The sequence below is a fragment of the Cryptotermes secundus genome, unplaced genomic scaffold (assembly GCF_002891405.2).
Source record: "Cryptotermes secundus unplaced genomic scaffold, Csec_1.0 scaffold183, whole genome shotgun sequence".
Classification (NCBI taxonomy): domain Eukaryota; kingdom Metazoa; phylum Arthropoda; class Insecta; order Blattodea; family Kalotermitidae; genus Cryptotermes; species Cryptotermes secundus.
In genome coordinates, this window is record NW_019729899.1 from 1,934,403 (window position 1) to 1,949,836 (window position 15,434).

The 15,434-nt window shown below is 43.5% G+C and overlaps 3 protein-coding genes across 4 annotated transcripts; all 3 read left to right on the forward strand.

Annotated features, from left to right (window-relative positions):
• Positions 1-8,250: 8,250 nt before the first annotated feature.
• LOC111865751 lies at positions 8,251-10,866 on the forward strand. The gene is made up of 2 exons (XM_023854018.2): positions 8,251-8,631; positions 8,663-10,866. Exons 1-2 carry the CDS (start codon positions 8,276-8,278, stop codon positions 9,132-9,134), a joined length of 828 nt encoding a protein of 275 aa, XP_023709786.1. The 5' UTR covers positions 8,251-8,275; the 3' UTR covers positions 9,135-10,866.
• LOC117282419 lies at positions 9,777-10,866 on the forward strand. The gene is made up of 2 exons (XM_033751948.1): positions 9,777-9,839; positions 10,057-10,866. Exons 1-2 carry the CDS (start codon positions 9,781-9,783, stop codon positions 10,793-10,795), a joined length of 798 nt encoding a protein of 265 aa, XP_033607839.1. The 5' UTR covers positions 9,777-9,780; the 3' UTR covers positions 10,796-10,866.
• A 491-nt stretch (positions 10,867-11,357) lies between these two features.
• Positions 11,358-14,433, forward strand: LOC111865748. Of its 2 annotated transcripts, none has more exons than XR_002843028.2 (2): positions 11,358-13,382; positions 13,589-14,433. XR_002843028.2 is itself a non-coding variant. In XM_023854016.2 (2 exons), exons 1-2 carry the CDS (start codon positions 13,110-13,112, stop codon positions 14,145-14,147), a joined length of 732 nt encoding a protein of 243 aa, XP_023709784.1. In that variant the 5' UTR covers positions 11,358-13,109; the 3' UTR covers positions 14,148-14,433. The 2 variants fall into 2 exon arrangements, 1 of the variants encoding a protein (XP_023709784.1); XM_023854016.2 differs by having other exon boundaries at positions 13,689-14,433.
• Positions 14,434-15,434: the final 1,001 nt, after the last annotated feature.

Consider the following 15,434-nt stretch of genomic DNA (forward strand, 5'->3'; position numbering starts at 1 on the left):
GATATTTAAAGAATGGTTTGATTTTAAATTCGTGCCTCAAGTTCGTGACCATCTAAAATCCCAAGGCCTACCTGAGAAAGCTGTGCTCCTCATTGACAATGCGCCCTCACATCCTAACGAAAGTCTCCTGAGGTCAGATGATGGAAATATTTTTGTGAAATATTTTCCCGCTAATGTTACCGCACTTATCCAACCAATGGATCAAGGAGTTATCTCAAGTATGAAGAGAATCTACAGATCAAATTTGCTACAAAAGTACATCGATGAAGGCAATGATCTGACGTGTTTCTGGAAGTCCTTTTCAGTATTAGATGCCATATAGGTATACAGTTTTTAAACACTGATGGGAAGTTAACTGATAATCATGATGTGATTACAGATTCTTTTAATAATTATTTTTGAACAATGCCTGGACAACATCAATACCAATGTCACTGACATCTTCTGTGATTTGAAGAAAACTTTTGACTCTGTCAATATCTGTCTGTCTATCTCTCTATCTGCCTCTCTCTGTCTAAAGTAGAATGAGGAATAAGGTACTGAAATGTACAAGTTTTGTATAACGTCAGTACTTTGTAAAGTAATGTGTTATTTTCCACTGTTAAGAAACTCTAATTCACTACATAAGGAGGCACACTAACTTCAGTTTCTGCCCCCCCCCCCCCCCCCCTCCCNGGTGAATACCTGTCAACAGCTGTTTGTTGAGGTTGACAACCTCTTCGATAGTTTCAATGGTGGAACACCTGTTGACCAAGCGAAAACACTGCGTTGCCCACTCAGTGACAACAGTCCCCATATAGAGCACTGGAAAAAGGCAAGTATGGGGATTCTTCCTCAAGCATGGTAAACCCGCCTTTCTTCATCCTCCTCCTTCACAGAATGGGTGGCTGACTGACATCACTGCTGCCCAGCATGTGTGGAGGACACTGAAAGAGGCAGGTTTTAAGTACCTTCACACCCAAACCCTGAATCAGGATCCCCTGGAGAACACGTTTGGGGCTATTCGTTTGAACTGTGGTTCTAACAATAATCCAACTGTGGGACAGTTTGTAGATGCTCTGAAGACTAGCATCATCAGTGGCCTTGCATTTAGAGGACTGGGAGAAACTAACTGTTAGGATGATGGTGCTACTCTTCTAGATAACCTACAATCGTTGTTCAGGTAACGTGAAGCTGCTTCGCCTCATCCATCGGAACAGGGGGTAAACCCCGATGACCCGTCGTGAAGTCCCGCAGCGGAACAGGCCTATCCGTCTTCGGAGGCGGAGGCCGATGACCCGCTAGCGCAATTCAGAGCGTGGAGAAGAAGGGTGGCCTCTTACGCTCTGGACATCACACGACCGGGGTTCTTCCAGCCTTAGTAGATGACCTCCTGAGGAGACTGAGGGATGGGGACAGCCATTCTCCTGTTACGCGCGGGGAGGTAGAGGAAGTGGTTTCAGCTCTCACTAGAACGATAATGGGTGGCACGGCACCCAAAACGCGCATTGTGAGCAGGAAGAGAAAGAAAAAGAGGACATATAATAGTTGATTCAACCATGCGGCTCGCAAGCGTACAATGTATGCAAGATGCCAGGACCTATACAGAAGGCGACCGCAGCGACTAGTGGAGTGGGCGGTCAGTGATCAAGATAAGGAGGCCCTTTTGGATGCTCCAGATCAAAGACCGACTCACGAAGCCTTTGAAACATTCTATACTGGGCTTTGGGGTGAGTCCGGTGTATGCAATATTGCTATGCCACCTAGTGTGTCTAGGCACACAGGGCAAGTTCTGAAGGAGGTTACACCAAAAGATTCATTCATTCATCAGTAATCTGTCAAGACGACAGGTCCACAGTCTCTTCCAAAACAGTTCCTCCACTTGATGCGATCTAGAGCTTTCTCCTTCAAATGAAATATCTCGCATACATGGTATCTCTGGTTTTGGAAAGAGACTATCCAGGAAAAGTGATAATGTGGTAGTTTTTCCATTTGCTTTCCACATCGCAGTACAACAGCCGTTCAAACCACTCTGGTCACGCCTGTTGCTATACGAACTTGAACCATCTCGAGCATTATTTACTCTGTGCTTCAAGTCGCTGCTGATGACGCTGCTTCCGGCATCAGTTTTTGGTGTTTTGGATTGCCGGCCCAACAAAGTTCCCAAAATGTCATCACGACGAATAAATCAGCATACCGAGGAAGACTCTACCTCTCTCGCTCTGCGAGATGTTGTTGCAGGAGACTACAGGCAGCAGTACCATCAAATGCGCCAGTTTCCAACATCCAGTCGCGATCGAGCACAGCGAGGTCGCATCTCCGCCTCCCGCCGATCGTACAACACAAAGAGACAAGATCAGATGCGTCAAGTGCGCGGTAGAGAGACTATGAAGGAGATCAAAGAAGGTCTAGACTCCAAGCTTGGTGTGGGTTTAAAAGAAATTGAAGACGCCCTCAACCGCATCGAAGCCACTAAGACCATGAACGCAGTTACACTATTAATGACCACTCGAACAATGGGATTTTGCGCAGCTCAAATTTATTTTCATTGCTCCAAACAACGCAACCCAGTTTACTGCGATATTTACGCCTTTTACCGGATCAATTTGGCTATGTTCGAGGCCAAGTTATATTATATCCGAAGAAATCAAGAGCTCCCGACCCTGAACTTTCAGGACATCTATGATGTACCCTATCGTCCGGAGTACCTAGGCGTGACCTCTACCATAACAGCACTCCCTGATCAAGTAGCGCGCGTATTGAAAGCGCTCGGGCCAGTTCATGAAGGGAACGAATACTTTGTGCCCGCTTTAGCTGCAGACCAACGGACGAGGCAAGGCCGTCTGATTCCACAATCAGAACGTGTTGCATTTTCAAACTTGAGACAGTTGTGGCACTGGCCGACCCAGCCACAAACCCTCAAGTTCGTGAAGCATTCTATGCTCACAATCCGATTCCGGGAGCCATCTGGCGAGTAGAACGGGGAACACACATACTCACCAAAAGATATCCGCTTAAAATTAAGAAGAACAAAGAAAGACTCTGCCCCTGGACCAGATGGCGTAACTAAAGATATGGTGCAGAGCATGAGAGCATACCCTGAAGTACTTGCGAAGGTGTTCAATTTAGTGATGCTCACCGGTTACTTCCCCAGTTCATGGAAGGAACACAAAACCTCTTTAATTCCTAAGGATGGAGGCAGCCCAATGGAAGTTGGTAACTGGAGACCAATTACGATTGGCTCCTTACTCAGCCGGATCTATACAGGTCTCTTAGAAGTCAGGCTGAGGAGTGTTACCGACATCCATCAAAGGCAAGTAGGGTTCATGCCCGCCAATGGTTGTTCCGCGAACATTTTTAGATTTGACGAATGCATCCGACAAGCCAAGAAGAATGGGAGAGTCATTGGAAGTCTTTTGGATGTGGCCAAAGCTTTCGACACTGTACCCCATGAAGCCATCCTACGAGCTCTAAGGTCCCGAGGACTAGATGAACATACAATAGCACTGATCGAAGATATGTACTCCGGTATCTCTACGAAGATTAACGGAGTAGGGAGCTATATCCCTCTGGTGAGAGGTGTAAAACAAAGAGACTCCCTATCACCACTGCTCTTCAATATGGTGATGGACCCTCTCATTAGAGACCTCCAGAGGAAGGGCTTCAGAATTGGCGGCCGTGAAATAGGGGCACTGGCCTTTGCGGATGACATCGTCGTGTTGGTGGACTCCATTGAGGCGGCCCAGGAGAATGTAGATCTGGTTGGGCACTACATTAATAAACTGAGTATGACCCTGAATCCACGTAAATCATCCTCATTCCTCGTAACATCGCAGAGGAATACATGGATAGTTAGGGACCTGGGCTTGTCAATAGGGGAGACTATGGTAACTGGCGCCAGACCCTCCTCTGTGTTGAAATATCTTGGAATAAACTACACCCTCTCTGAAGGCCTAGAGTGTGGTGCCTTGATAGACAAGCTCGTTAAGGCTGTCAGCAGAGCACGAGGTTTGGCACTAAAACCGTTGCAGAAGGTCAACCTCATTGCTGAAAGAATAATCCCCAAATTCTTGTATGGATTAATCCTGAGCAGTCCTAAGGTAACTAGGCTGCAGATGGCTGACCAGCAGGTGAGGGCGGCCATTAAGGAAATCCTTCACCTCCATCCCAGTACAACAGACCATGTACTCTATGCCAGGAAAAGGGATGGGGGTATGGGGATCCCCCGATTGGCAAAATTAGTCCATTTAGCCAGTCTCAGATCGGGGTTAGCTCTGCTGGCGAGTGGGGATCCTGGGGTTCAGGCTGCTAGCTTGGCAGGCGGTCTCAAGGGCTGCTGCAAGAAGGTCGCGAAATCTCTGTGACTAACTTGGCCGGTGACGCCGAAAGACCTGGTGAGAGCCAGTCACCTAAACAAGATCCAAGAGTCGAAAGATTGGGAGAACCTGGCGTCCCAAGGTCATGGAGTACGTGACTTCAGGAATGACTCTCTTGGAAATGCCTGGCTCTATGATCCGACCGTGTTGTCCTCTAGCAGATATACAGATGCTCTCAGGCTAAGGACTAACACATTTGGCGTCAACGTCACCCTAAGAAGAGCCAACAAAAGTATACCGGTAAGTTGTCGGCGATGTCATGATAAGACTGAAACCTTAGGGCACGTGCTCGGAGAATGTGTGGCTGGGAAAGGCATGAGGATCCAGCGTCACGATAAGATGGCTGCTGTGATAGCAAGCAAATGTGAAGATAAGGGGTACAAGATTGCCCGTGAGCAGTTATTCTCTGTACAGGAGGAAAGACTCAAACGTGACCTCGTCGTAACTGATGGGGAAAGGGCTCTCATTGTCGACGTAACCGTCCTCTTTGAGAGTGGGGATTCCCTCGCGCGGGGCGCCACTGTGAAAATTGCCAAGTATCAGACATTGGCTGATTACTTCATTTCTCAGGGAACTGCTCAAGAGGCCCAGGTGTTGCCGATCATGGTTGGCTCTCGTGGAGCTATTCCTAAGGATACACTCAGCGCCCTAACCACTCTGGGGCTGGAAGGCAAACGCCTGGGTAAGTACCTCGCCATCTGTGCCGTTGGCTCCAGCGTTGAGATCGCATGCATGCAGCTTGACTACACATAATATCCTTTTAGATGGTAAACCCGCCTTTCTTCATCCTCCTCCTTCACAGAATGGGTGGCTGACTGACATCACTGCTGTCCAGCATGTGTGGAGGACACTGAAAGAGGCAGGTTTTAAGTACCTTCACACCCAAACCCTGAATCAGGATCCCCTGGAGAACACATTTGGAGCTATTCGTTTGAACTGTGGTTCTAACAATAACCCAACTGTGGGACAGTTTGTAGATGCTCTGAAGACTAGCATCATCAGTGGCCTTGCATTTAGAGGACTGGGAGAAACTAACTGTTAGGATGATGGTGCTACTCCTCTGGATAACCTACAATCGTTGTTCAGGGAACCTGAAGCTGCTTCGCGTAATCCTTAAACAAGTCATGGCAAAGGAAACCCCTGCTGGCATGCCTGAGTGTTTCCATGTTGCCCACTAAGTACAGAAGGACATGAGTCATGCAGTACCTGTTGGTGACATGGAAGTGTTCTCAGTAGCCTATGTCAGTGGTTCCATTGTCAGACAGGTGCTTCGTGGTGTCGGCTGTGATGCATGCAAGACATGCCTGACATCTGAAGTGCTGCTATCAGCCAATGTCTTCATATATTTCAAGGAGTGCAGTGATACAGAACAGTCCCTCATCTACCTTTCTGAGAAGGTGGTGGAGACTGTTGGTACTGCTGTAACTCTGATGGAGTCTATTAATGGCAGAGGCTGCCCACTTGAATTGAGTGGAGCAGCATGAGTGATGAGGGAACTGAAAAACTTATAAAGGAGATGGAAAAAAGACCTGCTCTGTACAACAAGACCCCGAAAGGGTATTTGGACGGCAACTTGAAGAAAAAGCTGTGGCGTCAGGTTTGCAAGGGTGTGTTGGAGGATTCGGATGGCAGCCCAAAAGCCTCATCTGCAACTAGAACAAAAGGCACTGGTTGACCATTGTCATCATTAGGCAACAGTCTAGCTTGTGGAATACCGAGAGTATTATCAGCTAGTCTTTTTTCTCATTGTGGAGTAATTGAAAATCGTCGAATCAACTGATGTTCCACAACCTCCAATATCCACAAAAAGGAAACGATAGTTTGAGTCGACCCAGGCCATAAGAAGAAAAGAAAAAATTTCTTGTTGTTGAAGTGCATACTTCCAGTTCCGCTAGGCTGGACGATCCGAATGTGTTTCCCGTCCACAGCGCCAATTACATTTGGAAAGTCTGTTCTCTCGTAGAACTTGCTGGCAATTGCATTCCAGTCGTCTTCTGTTAGGTCTCATGCACAGTGGTACCAAAACATCCCATAGGACGCTGCATGTACAAGTAGATTCGATAATAACTTGTGCAGTTCTGACGCCCAAACAGTACTCATGTGAAATACCATGCATGGTCATTCCCATAGAAAGATATCTAGAAAAGGAGACAACAATAGTAATAATAATAATAATGATGATGATGCACGGACAATACCCACGCAGCTTAGATGACACTGGTGGATAAGAAACACACCTATCGATGGTTGAAATTTGGAGGCATTAAAGGGGAAACAGAAAGCTTAATCGTAGCAGCTCAGGACCAAGCAATAAGTACAAACTATTTTAAGAGAAAAATAGTGAAAGAAGAGATCGGAAGTAAATGTCGACTGTGTAAAGAATACAAAGAAACTATAGTCCATTTAACATCAGGATGTCCTGGCGAAGAGCGAATATATAGTAAGGCATGATAAAGTTTGCATGCATTTACAATACTCAATATGTTGTTATGAGACGGCTTTGCCTGATATACATATATATGTAATGATGTTATGTGATAAACACGGAGATATTAAGAAACATGTACTGATTAGATATTAGTAATTTCTCTGAATCGATTGTATAATTATATGAATGTACATGGATATGCCTTGACCACTGTAACCACACAGCAGGATATAGGATGTGGATGGGGAAAACGCATTGTATGAGTAAAGTGGAAGTCTAACCACATTAACTTCCTACATTGGAGAACTAGCAGCGGATGTAGAGATGAGTAATGTTACTGAAGGATGGAATTTGGAATTAATGTCACAAGTTGATGATTTGTCTATTTTATAACGCATGATTACTACGAAGCAATCGCTTGTTAGTTTAGAAAATGAGGAAATTGATAAAGATAAGGATTATCCAATTGCAAGCTTTGTTGCAATGTGTTTGAGTAGAATTTAAGGTATTTAAGGGTTGTACAACGGAAGTAAGGGACACTTCTCCTTAGCAGTGAACACAAGGGTTTGAACTAGAGACGCGGTCCATCCTCCAGGGGGAGCCGCTACGCCTAGAAGGGTGACGACAGAAGACAGGCTGACCACAGATCTCCACAGTTGTGGGACACCATGTATCGCGCCGCAGTTATCATACTCTGTAAGTAGAGATCTGTCTGTTACAGCCTGGCCACATAACCCCAGTGTAAGGGTAGAAGTGACTGCATCGTCAAAACTTATTGCTTATTGTTACTTATATTATGTGTTTATTTTGATTAATAAATGTTACTTTCTTTTGGATTAGATAAGAGAAAGGTGTTTCATTAAGAGTAGGAGAGGGGCACCATTCTAGGGAGATATCCTCGACCAGGTATCCTAGACCACACCCCTCCTGGCCTCATAACAATGTAAAGAATTTGGAATTGAAGTACCAGACAACTGGTACTCACACGTGCCTAGGTCAGTATGTGAACATGAGGATATAACGGTGTTATGGAACCAAGGCGTACAAACAGACAGAGTGGTTCTGGTAAACAGGCCAGACATAATAATTAAAAACAAGCGAAAGAAAACTTGCATACTTACAGATGTATCAGTACCATCGGACAGGAATGTAGTACAAAAAGAAGCAGAGAAGAAATTAAAATATAAAAATTTAAGCATTGAAATTCAGCGAATGTGGAACATGAAATGTTTTGTGATACCAGTAATTATTGGAGCCAAGGGTACAGTCACGAGAGGGTTGAGAAAATATTTGGAACTAATTCCTGGTAAGCACTCCATAGATTCACTGCAAGAAACCAGCTATCCTGGGAACATCACACATACTACGGAAATTGCTACAGTGCGAAGCTTGAAGCCTGAGTGGTGAGGTGCATCACTGGTTCAAGAAAAGGAATACCAGGAAATAAACCTGTGACAAGAGATAATGATAATAATAATAGAATAATAAATGGATGCAACAAGTAGCATATATATTATTTACAGTTTGTATGATTCTTTCAGGAAAAGAGATCCAAGACAAGTGGAAGGGTTTAAGATCTTCTTTCTTGAGGAAGCTACGTGAACAGAGACATGTTAAGAGTGGGCAGCCTGCATGTAAAAGAAGAAAATACATCTACTTTGACAGACTTCTTTTTTTACTGCCCCACACACAGCCAAAATCAACGGCAACAAATCTTCAGGAAGATGGAGGGGAAGGAAATGAAGCAGTTGAAGACCCTGCAGAAGTTACACCAGAACCAGGCGGTGAAAATACAAGTCACTCGAAACAGACCTGCATGGAAGTCAATCAAAAGAGGCGGACAATATTGTTTTGAAAATCAGATGCTAGAAATTTTAAGTGAGAAACAGCAGGCTGCGACAGATGAGGATGTAACTTACGCCATGTCACTAGTACCATTTTTAAAGCGTATCAGTGAGGACAAGAAGCTTGGCGCTAGGATCGAGATACTTCAGGTGTTGCGACGTTTCGCAAATACCGGTACCCAACCTGTGCAGCTACCCACCTGTCACACTCTACAGAACCAATCACAAGGTTCATATCAAACAGGAATGGATCCTTACTGGTTTTCAGGAGGAGGAGTATATGGGAGAACAGCTCCTCAAATGCAGCCAATACCTTCAACAAGTACTTATGGCAAGTACCACTTAACAGGACAAGGGCAGCCACGACAACGACGACAACAGGGATCAACATTTTCAACATGGACGTCATTGTCACGCTCAGTCAACTCACAAGTCATCTCTGATGACTCTAACGTGCATACCCCAGATTCTGATATTCTACACTTGGATTACATTATGCTAATGTAATCCGATAACTAATAAAAATTGATGTGAGAAACTGAACGATTATACTCAAAAATTGCTTACATTTTGATTAAAAATTTTCTTTGCTGCATGATTTCAAAATGTACTTACCGCAATGCAACTGAAAGTCGTTCTACTTCAGGCACACTTCTTCTCCAATTGGTGTTCTCCCTAGCAACTGAGGGTCCTACTAGAACCAGAAGTTCATCAAAACTGGAAACACTCATTCTGTAGTAAGAAAAAACTTATTGGGATAATTCCTATAACGTTCAAAACTTGTACAAAACTTTCCAAGTGAAAGTCTCACTGTAAATAGGATGTACCCAAAATTGACGTTGACGGAGTCGTTTTCTATTCCAGGCTACAAGACCAATAATATCACCTACTTCTACTATGTCCACGAAGGAACACTGTTGTGGAATGTCAGTCCATTATGCGCATCACTTCTCTTTTGCCTGGCAACAAACTGTGTCCAGTGAACACAAAATGCTGCCTATGACGACAAATATGTCGTTCCACAATTTGTCGCCTGTGTACACATGGCCTTAGGTGTACTGGCCGTTCACTTCACCAAGGAATAGTAAATGGTATTGCGAGATGTCTCACAAGAATTTACATTCCTTGGTGGAGTAAGTGAAGAAACAGGTTGATGACTGAAGCAGCCAGGCAGAGGGCCACTGTGAGGAAAATGAAGATTCTGTCTCATCAGTAAGTCATTATGAAAGTAATGCTTCTTCATTTTTCCCTTATAATGTCCTGCCCATACCAACCCTGGGAATTGACAGAGAGCAGTTATGAAATTACTGGAAGAATATGTGTGCCAACTAGTCACATGAGCATCATTAGATGTTTCATAAGTTGGAGAAAGTAACACTGAGCTCTAGTAATAAGAATTCTTACAAATAAAAACTAATTATTGCTTTAGGAACGCCATACTACAGATGCTGAATCGGGTCAATCTGTGCCTGATGGAAATATACAACATGATGATGGATGCCATTATCTCTACAAGAGATGAAAATTCATCCGAAATAACACCAGTCACTACGCCACTCCAATCAAGACCACCGAAAAGGAGTTCACAGGTTTCATTACAGCAAGCCGACTTGACAAATAAGGTTCTACTGTCAGTAAATGAGCATTTCACGCGTCCAAAAGTACAAGAAGATCGTTTTGATATTTTCGGGAAAAACGTTGCGATGAAATTACAAGATCTCCCTATGCAACAGAGACTCCTAGCTGAGAGGATCATAAACGCAGCACTATTTGAAGCCGAAATGGGCACTTTGACTACCTCACACAAGTTTATTCTTCCACCTCAACGCCTGTTCCATACAATGACTCCCAGTCCCCAGCAGAATGAACGTCAGCATTACCCTCAGTTTGATTTAGCAACACCTATTCACAGTACTCCAACCTGTCCTAGTCCAACTTTTCCCACACAGACAACGTCCCATTCACTTGGCCCTTCACACAGCTCAACGCAGCATTACCAGCATCAAGCACACCCATATCCCTCACCACAAATTCCCAGCTCAGTACAACACGAACACCCACCATGCCCTCAATTGGCGGGAGTTCACAGTGACACAGTTGCATCCATATCAGCACACTCACCATCAGCAGCTTCATATCTATCTAATTTAAGTGGCGATGATCTGTAAAGTCTTTTTACTTGTAATGTTCCATTTGATTGCTTTTGATTATACAATAAAGTATAGCTTAATGAAGTAAACAAGATGTTATTCTTAACAAATTGTCAATGAAAAATCCGTCGAGTGTAACAATGTTTTTAGGTCACTTATTTATCTCACTTGCCTTACATGTTTCGGTTCAAGAAATTAACAAGAATTAACAAGAAGGAGCCGAACATTTTACTTTAAATGTTTTAAACTTTTAAATATTTTAACATTGACGGCTCAATTTGAGGGCAATTTTCAGATGGAATGCAAGAGTTGTACGTGCATTCAATGTCACTAGAAAGTGTTGTGCTTTTACACTTCGACATCTGTAACAGCGTCCACGCAGCTTACATACTGTGTACATTAAACAACGCCAGTGTTTTCATGTGTTTGTAATACGTGCCTCTGATGATGTTTTTTCTTGAACCGAAACATGTAAGGCAAGTGAGATAAATAAGTGACCTAAAAACATTGTTACACTCGACGGATTTTTCATTGACAATTTGTTAAGAATAACATCTTGTTTACTTCATNTGTTATTCTTTCTTACATGTAAATACTCCTTATGTAGTGCTTTGTATATAGCATCACACGTTTCTGGTATAATGGTAGAAAGAGCCTGTGGTGAAATTACAGTAGTAAATTTCAGGTCTTCGTAGGTTCTTCCTGTTGCCAGGTATCGTAACGTTGCAGTTAATCTTACATGTGGTGAAATGGCCATCCTCATAACGGTATCTTTCTTTTTAATTAATGGGGCAACTAATGACAGGAGCTGTAAATAAGTTTCTTCATTCATGCGCAAATAATTGTGCCAATCTTTAGGGACCAACTTCAATTCACCTAACAAATTCACATGTGAATAAACATTTCTTTTCATCAACCACGCTTTGCACCAGGTTTGACGCTTACTTTTCGGTTTGAAATAATTTGTAGCTAATAATAAGCCAACTACAGCTAGAACATCGTCATCTGTAGATGCCATGTCCGACCATAGCAAACACACAACTGAAATAATATCGGAAAGGTGTACCTGACCGTGTGGGCGCACTGGGGTTTTCAGGTCAACCTGCGCAGGCGCACCTGACAGGTCTACCGGAGCGTGTGTAGAGTTACCAGATGTAAATTTGCTTATAAACTCTCCGTAATCACAGGAGAGGGGGGATACTTTCGAAGACTTCGTGCGGGCCGTCTCTATGCGACTCAGCTCAGCGAAGTGGACTTAGAAATTTCAGCTCGCAGGGTTCTGGTGTTGCCTTCATATAATCACCAATGGCTGTATGAATTTCATCTTGGTTTTTTTCCTTTTAATAAATCCTCATATACTTAACTGCTCTGTAGTCTTGAGCTTTCACTCTTAAACGTCGTGGACCTGCATACTGGAAGTGCAGTGTTTAGTTGTATGGATGTAGTAGATGGCTTGCATACGTATAAGATGAGCCGAAAATTGAAGAAGAGGGTGTACTTCTATCCGAAGTGTAAGAATGGTATTGAGACAAGTATACTATGTGACAAGACAACGCCAATGAAAGATTGCGTGGTGAAGATGCAGCCATGTAACAGTTTCTTGGAAGAGAGAGTACAGTTTGGTCCATTTAGCAATGAAAAGAGTTTTGATCCCAAGGATCCACATACAATGTATTATGCAGAGGTGTCAATGAGGGTTAGATGGTACTATTACTTTGTATTGTATGGTCATAATAAAGAGGAGAATTGATGTGATGTGATTTCTGTGTTTTTACTGTAGCGCACCAGAGGTACCCTTTCCCGGGGGATGTTTATTAAAAGTTCAGGCACCGAGGTCTACCTGAGGACTGTCTAGAAGCCCATGGAAAGGGCGGGACCCGTGGAGGATTTCGTAAGAAGGTTTATTCAACATCCCTGGTTGTATGCACAAGCAGTTATAGGACCGAGGAGAGAGTGGCCTCTTTATGTGCTTCTGAAAACTTTTTGCAGTTATTTGGGTCGGCGTGATTTAGAAAAACTGGCAGTGTTTTATATTGGTAATGGTCTGGTGGATAATGCAATAGTACATGTTATATAAGTTGAATCGGTATATGAATGGACAGAAGGAGACATACTTGAGGCATTTCTTTGTGTTGTTGAGGGGAGACGAGTGTGTGAGACAAAGGTATACATTTTATCACGTTCGTAGACGGCGAGTAGTTGATTTGGAAGGAAATTTGCGTGGCGTTGGCATCCCTGTTGGTGGAGGAGTGAGGGGAAGAGGGAGTGGAGGCGGTGGAGTGAAGTCATATCCGGGCCTGGATGTGGAGTGTGTACGCAGGTTTATGCAGGCATGGACCGGAAGCCGCTGAGTGATATAAATAGGGGAGCTGATAAGAGACGGAAGCCACATCCGCTCGCAGTGCCTAAAGAGACTAAGCGCTGCGTACGGGATTCGGAGCGATTGGGACTTAGCCGCAAAACGAGTAAGGATTTTGCTATAACAGTTTCAGTAGGGGAACTGTATGAAGGAATCAGGGAGGATTTCTTATGTTATTTTACTGATATTGAGACTTATTGTGTATGCATTGAACGGAACCAGGACATATGTGTTGAAGGAGCTGATGTAAGTAGATATCATCTGCATGCATTTTTGAAGATAAGGGTAGGCGTATTTCTTGAGGAGTTGCGAGAAGTGTTAGTGAGTTACAATTTTGGAACAGTTAATGTGCAGTGTTGCAGAAGTAGGAGAAATTGGTTGAAATATATAAGTAAGGAGGATGAGACGCCGTACTTCAATTGTAAGGCTAGTGAGCTATCGTTCTATTACAGGTGTCTCCGGCTTGGAAGATCTCAGCCAACTGTACTACGGGATACTAGATAAACATAAACTGGTGTCAGGTGTGGGGTGATTAAAGAGGTTCCCTTCTAGGATTTCAGGAGGAGATCTTGCCGTAGACTACACTCGGCAGCAGTTCCAGCCTCAATATCCTACGATGTCGAATCGGACTGGCCTCTCCGAGGAGACATCGCAACATCATCTCCCAGGCCCTCCAGGAGCCTGTTTGGCCACGAAGGACCAAGTGAGCAGACCCAGCCTGCAGCAGACGGTGGCTGTAAAATACTAGCCGCCACTAAGGGAGCAGTGCACGGCCCCTTGGTGCCGAGCTGTCGGGTTACCTCAGCCATGGACATAATAGCAACAAATAAGAAAGGACAATATTTAAACACATTAGAAAACTATCATATATACAGAACAACAAAGAAACGCACACATATGAACAATACAAACAAGAAATTAATATTTCAGGAATTACACACAATTTACACAGAACAACATAACACAACCCCACCACCTACCCCCACCACATCTACCCCTACCACGTCATAACTCAATCAATACGAAGACACACACACATCCAACATTACAACACTTGCAGCTAAGAAGGGAACACACATCACAAGACACGGTGAGTACTAAACATTATAATACAACACACAACAGATAGAAGCCGAAAGTAATAATAATAAGTACCTTTTTTTCACGTTGAAGGTTTACACAGAAAATAAGAAAAAACGACACCATAATGAATGAACCAGACGCCAGTTTTAATTAAGACAAATAAGATGAATAATCTTAACAAGTTTTAGTGAGTGTAAATTTATTATAGTTGACAAATACGCACTTTTTAAATGGTGTTGTGAAGACATGAGGGCAAGCAATGCGATAGATTAACGTAATTAGGGCACCTGATGATGGCACTATGTTGCCGAAACATGTCGTGAAGTAACAGGTGAAACTGAGTGCACAAGGCTGCCATTGGTCATAACCGATACCCCCTCCACTGAGTTCGAGAGGTGAGCCCTAGTATGACAGGAAACCGTTATATTCTAACTATTAAAGATGAATTATGTAAGTTTTTGATAGCTGTACCCATGTGTGGATTATCAGCCGAGGAAGTAGCAAAGGTATTCGTGGACAATGTCATCCTGATTTACGGGATACCACAGGTTATTTTTTCAGACTGTGGGTCAAAATTTTTAAGTGATACTTTTAAAAACATGTGCAAATTATTGGGTATCAAAAGAATACAACCAGTTGGCACCCTCAATCCAATGGGTCCAACGAACAGTCACACAAAGGTGTCCTCTGACTTAAGCAATTAGGACTATTGGCTGAAATATGCCACTTTCATGCATAATACTACACCGCATCGAGGAACTAATTATATGCCATTTGAAAGCCCGTGAGTGAATTTTACGCTTACGAGAATTACGTGAAGGAACTAGAGTTTAGACTAAAGAGCAGCTATTCGCTGGCATGGAAGAGTTTAGAAACCGCCAAATTGGATAACAAAAGAAACTACGATAGACATGTAGCTGTTCCCAAATTCGAAATAGGAAGCAAGGTGCTGGCGAGGGACAAAACTGTTCGCCGCGGCCAATCAAAAAAGCTAGAAGCCCCGTATGTAGGTCCCTATGAAATTATTACGCTCGAAGGACGTAACCTAGTGATACGCACCAAAAAAGGGAAGGAAATGAAGATTCACGGGAACCGTGCTAAGTTGTTTTTTTGCATGATTACAGATGTGGGCAACTTTAGTGAACGTACTAATCAGCCAGGTTTTCATGACCAAAGGACTCGACATAAGAAATGAGCCCATAGAAATTTCCCCTG

Coding starts and splice junctions, on each gene's coding strand:
- LOC111865748 (XM_023854016.2), top strand. CDS start 13,110: ATGGACCGGAAGCCGCTGAGTGATATAAATAGGGGAGCTGATAAGAGA. Junction 13,383..13,688: donor TATGTGTTGAAGGAGCTGAT/GTAAGTAGATAT, acceptor GTTCCCTTCTAG/GATTTCAGGAGGAGATCTTG.
- LOC111865751 (XM_023854018.2), top strand. CDS start 8,276: ATGCAACAAGTAGCATATATATTATTTACAGTTTGTATGATTCTTTCA. Junction 8,632..8,662: donor CAAAAGAGGCGGACAATATT/GTTTTGAAAATC, acceptor AGAAATTTTAAG/TGAGAAACAGCAGGCTGCGA.
- LOC117282419 (XM_033751948.1), top strand. CDS start 9,781: ATGACTGAAGCAGCCAGGCAGAGGGCCACTGTGAGGAAAATGAAGATT. Junction 9,840..10,056: donor ATGAAGATTCTGTCTCATCA/GTAAGTCATTAT, acceptor TTATTGCTTTAG/GAACGCCATACTACAGATGC.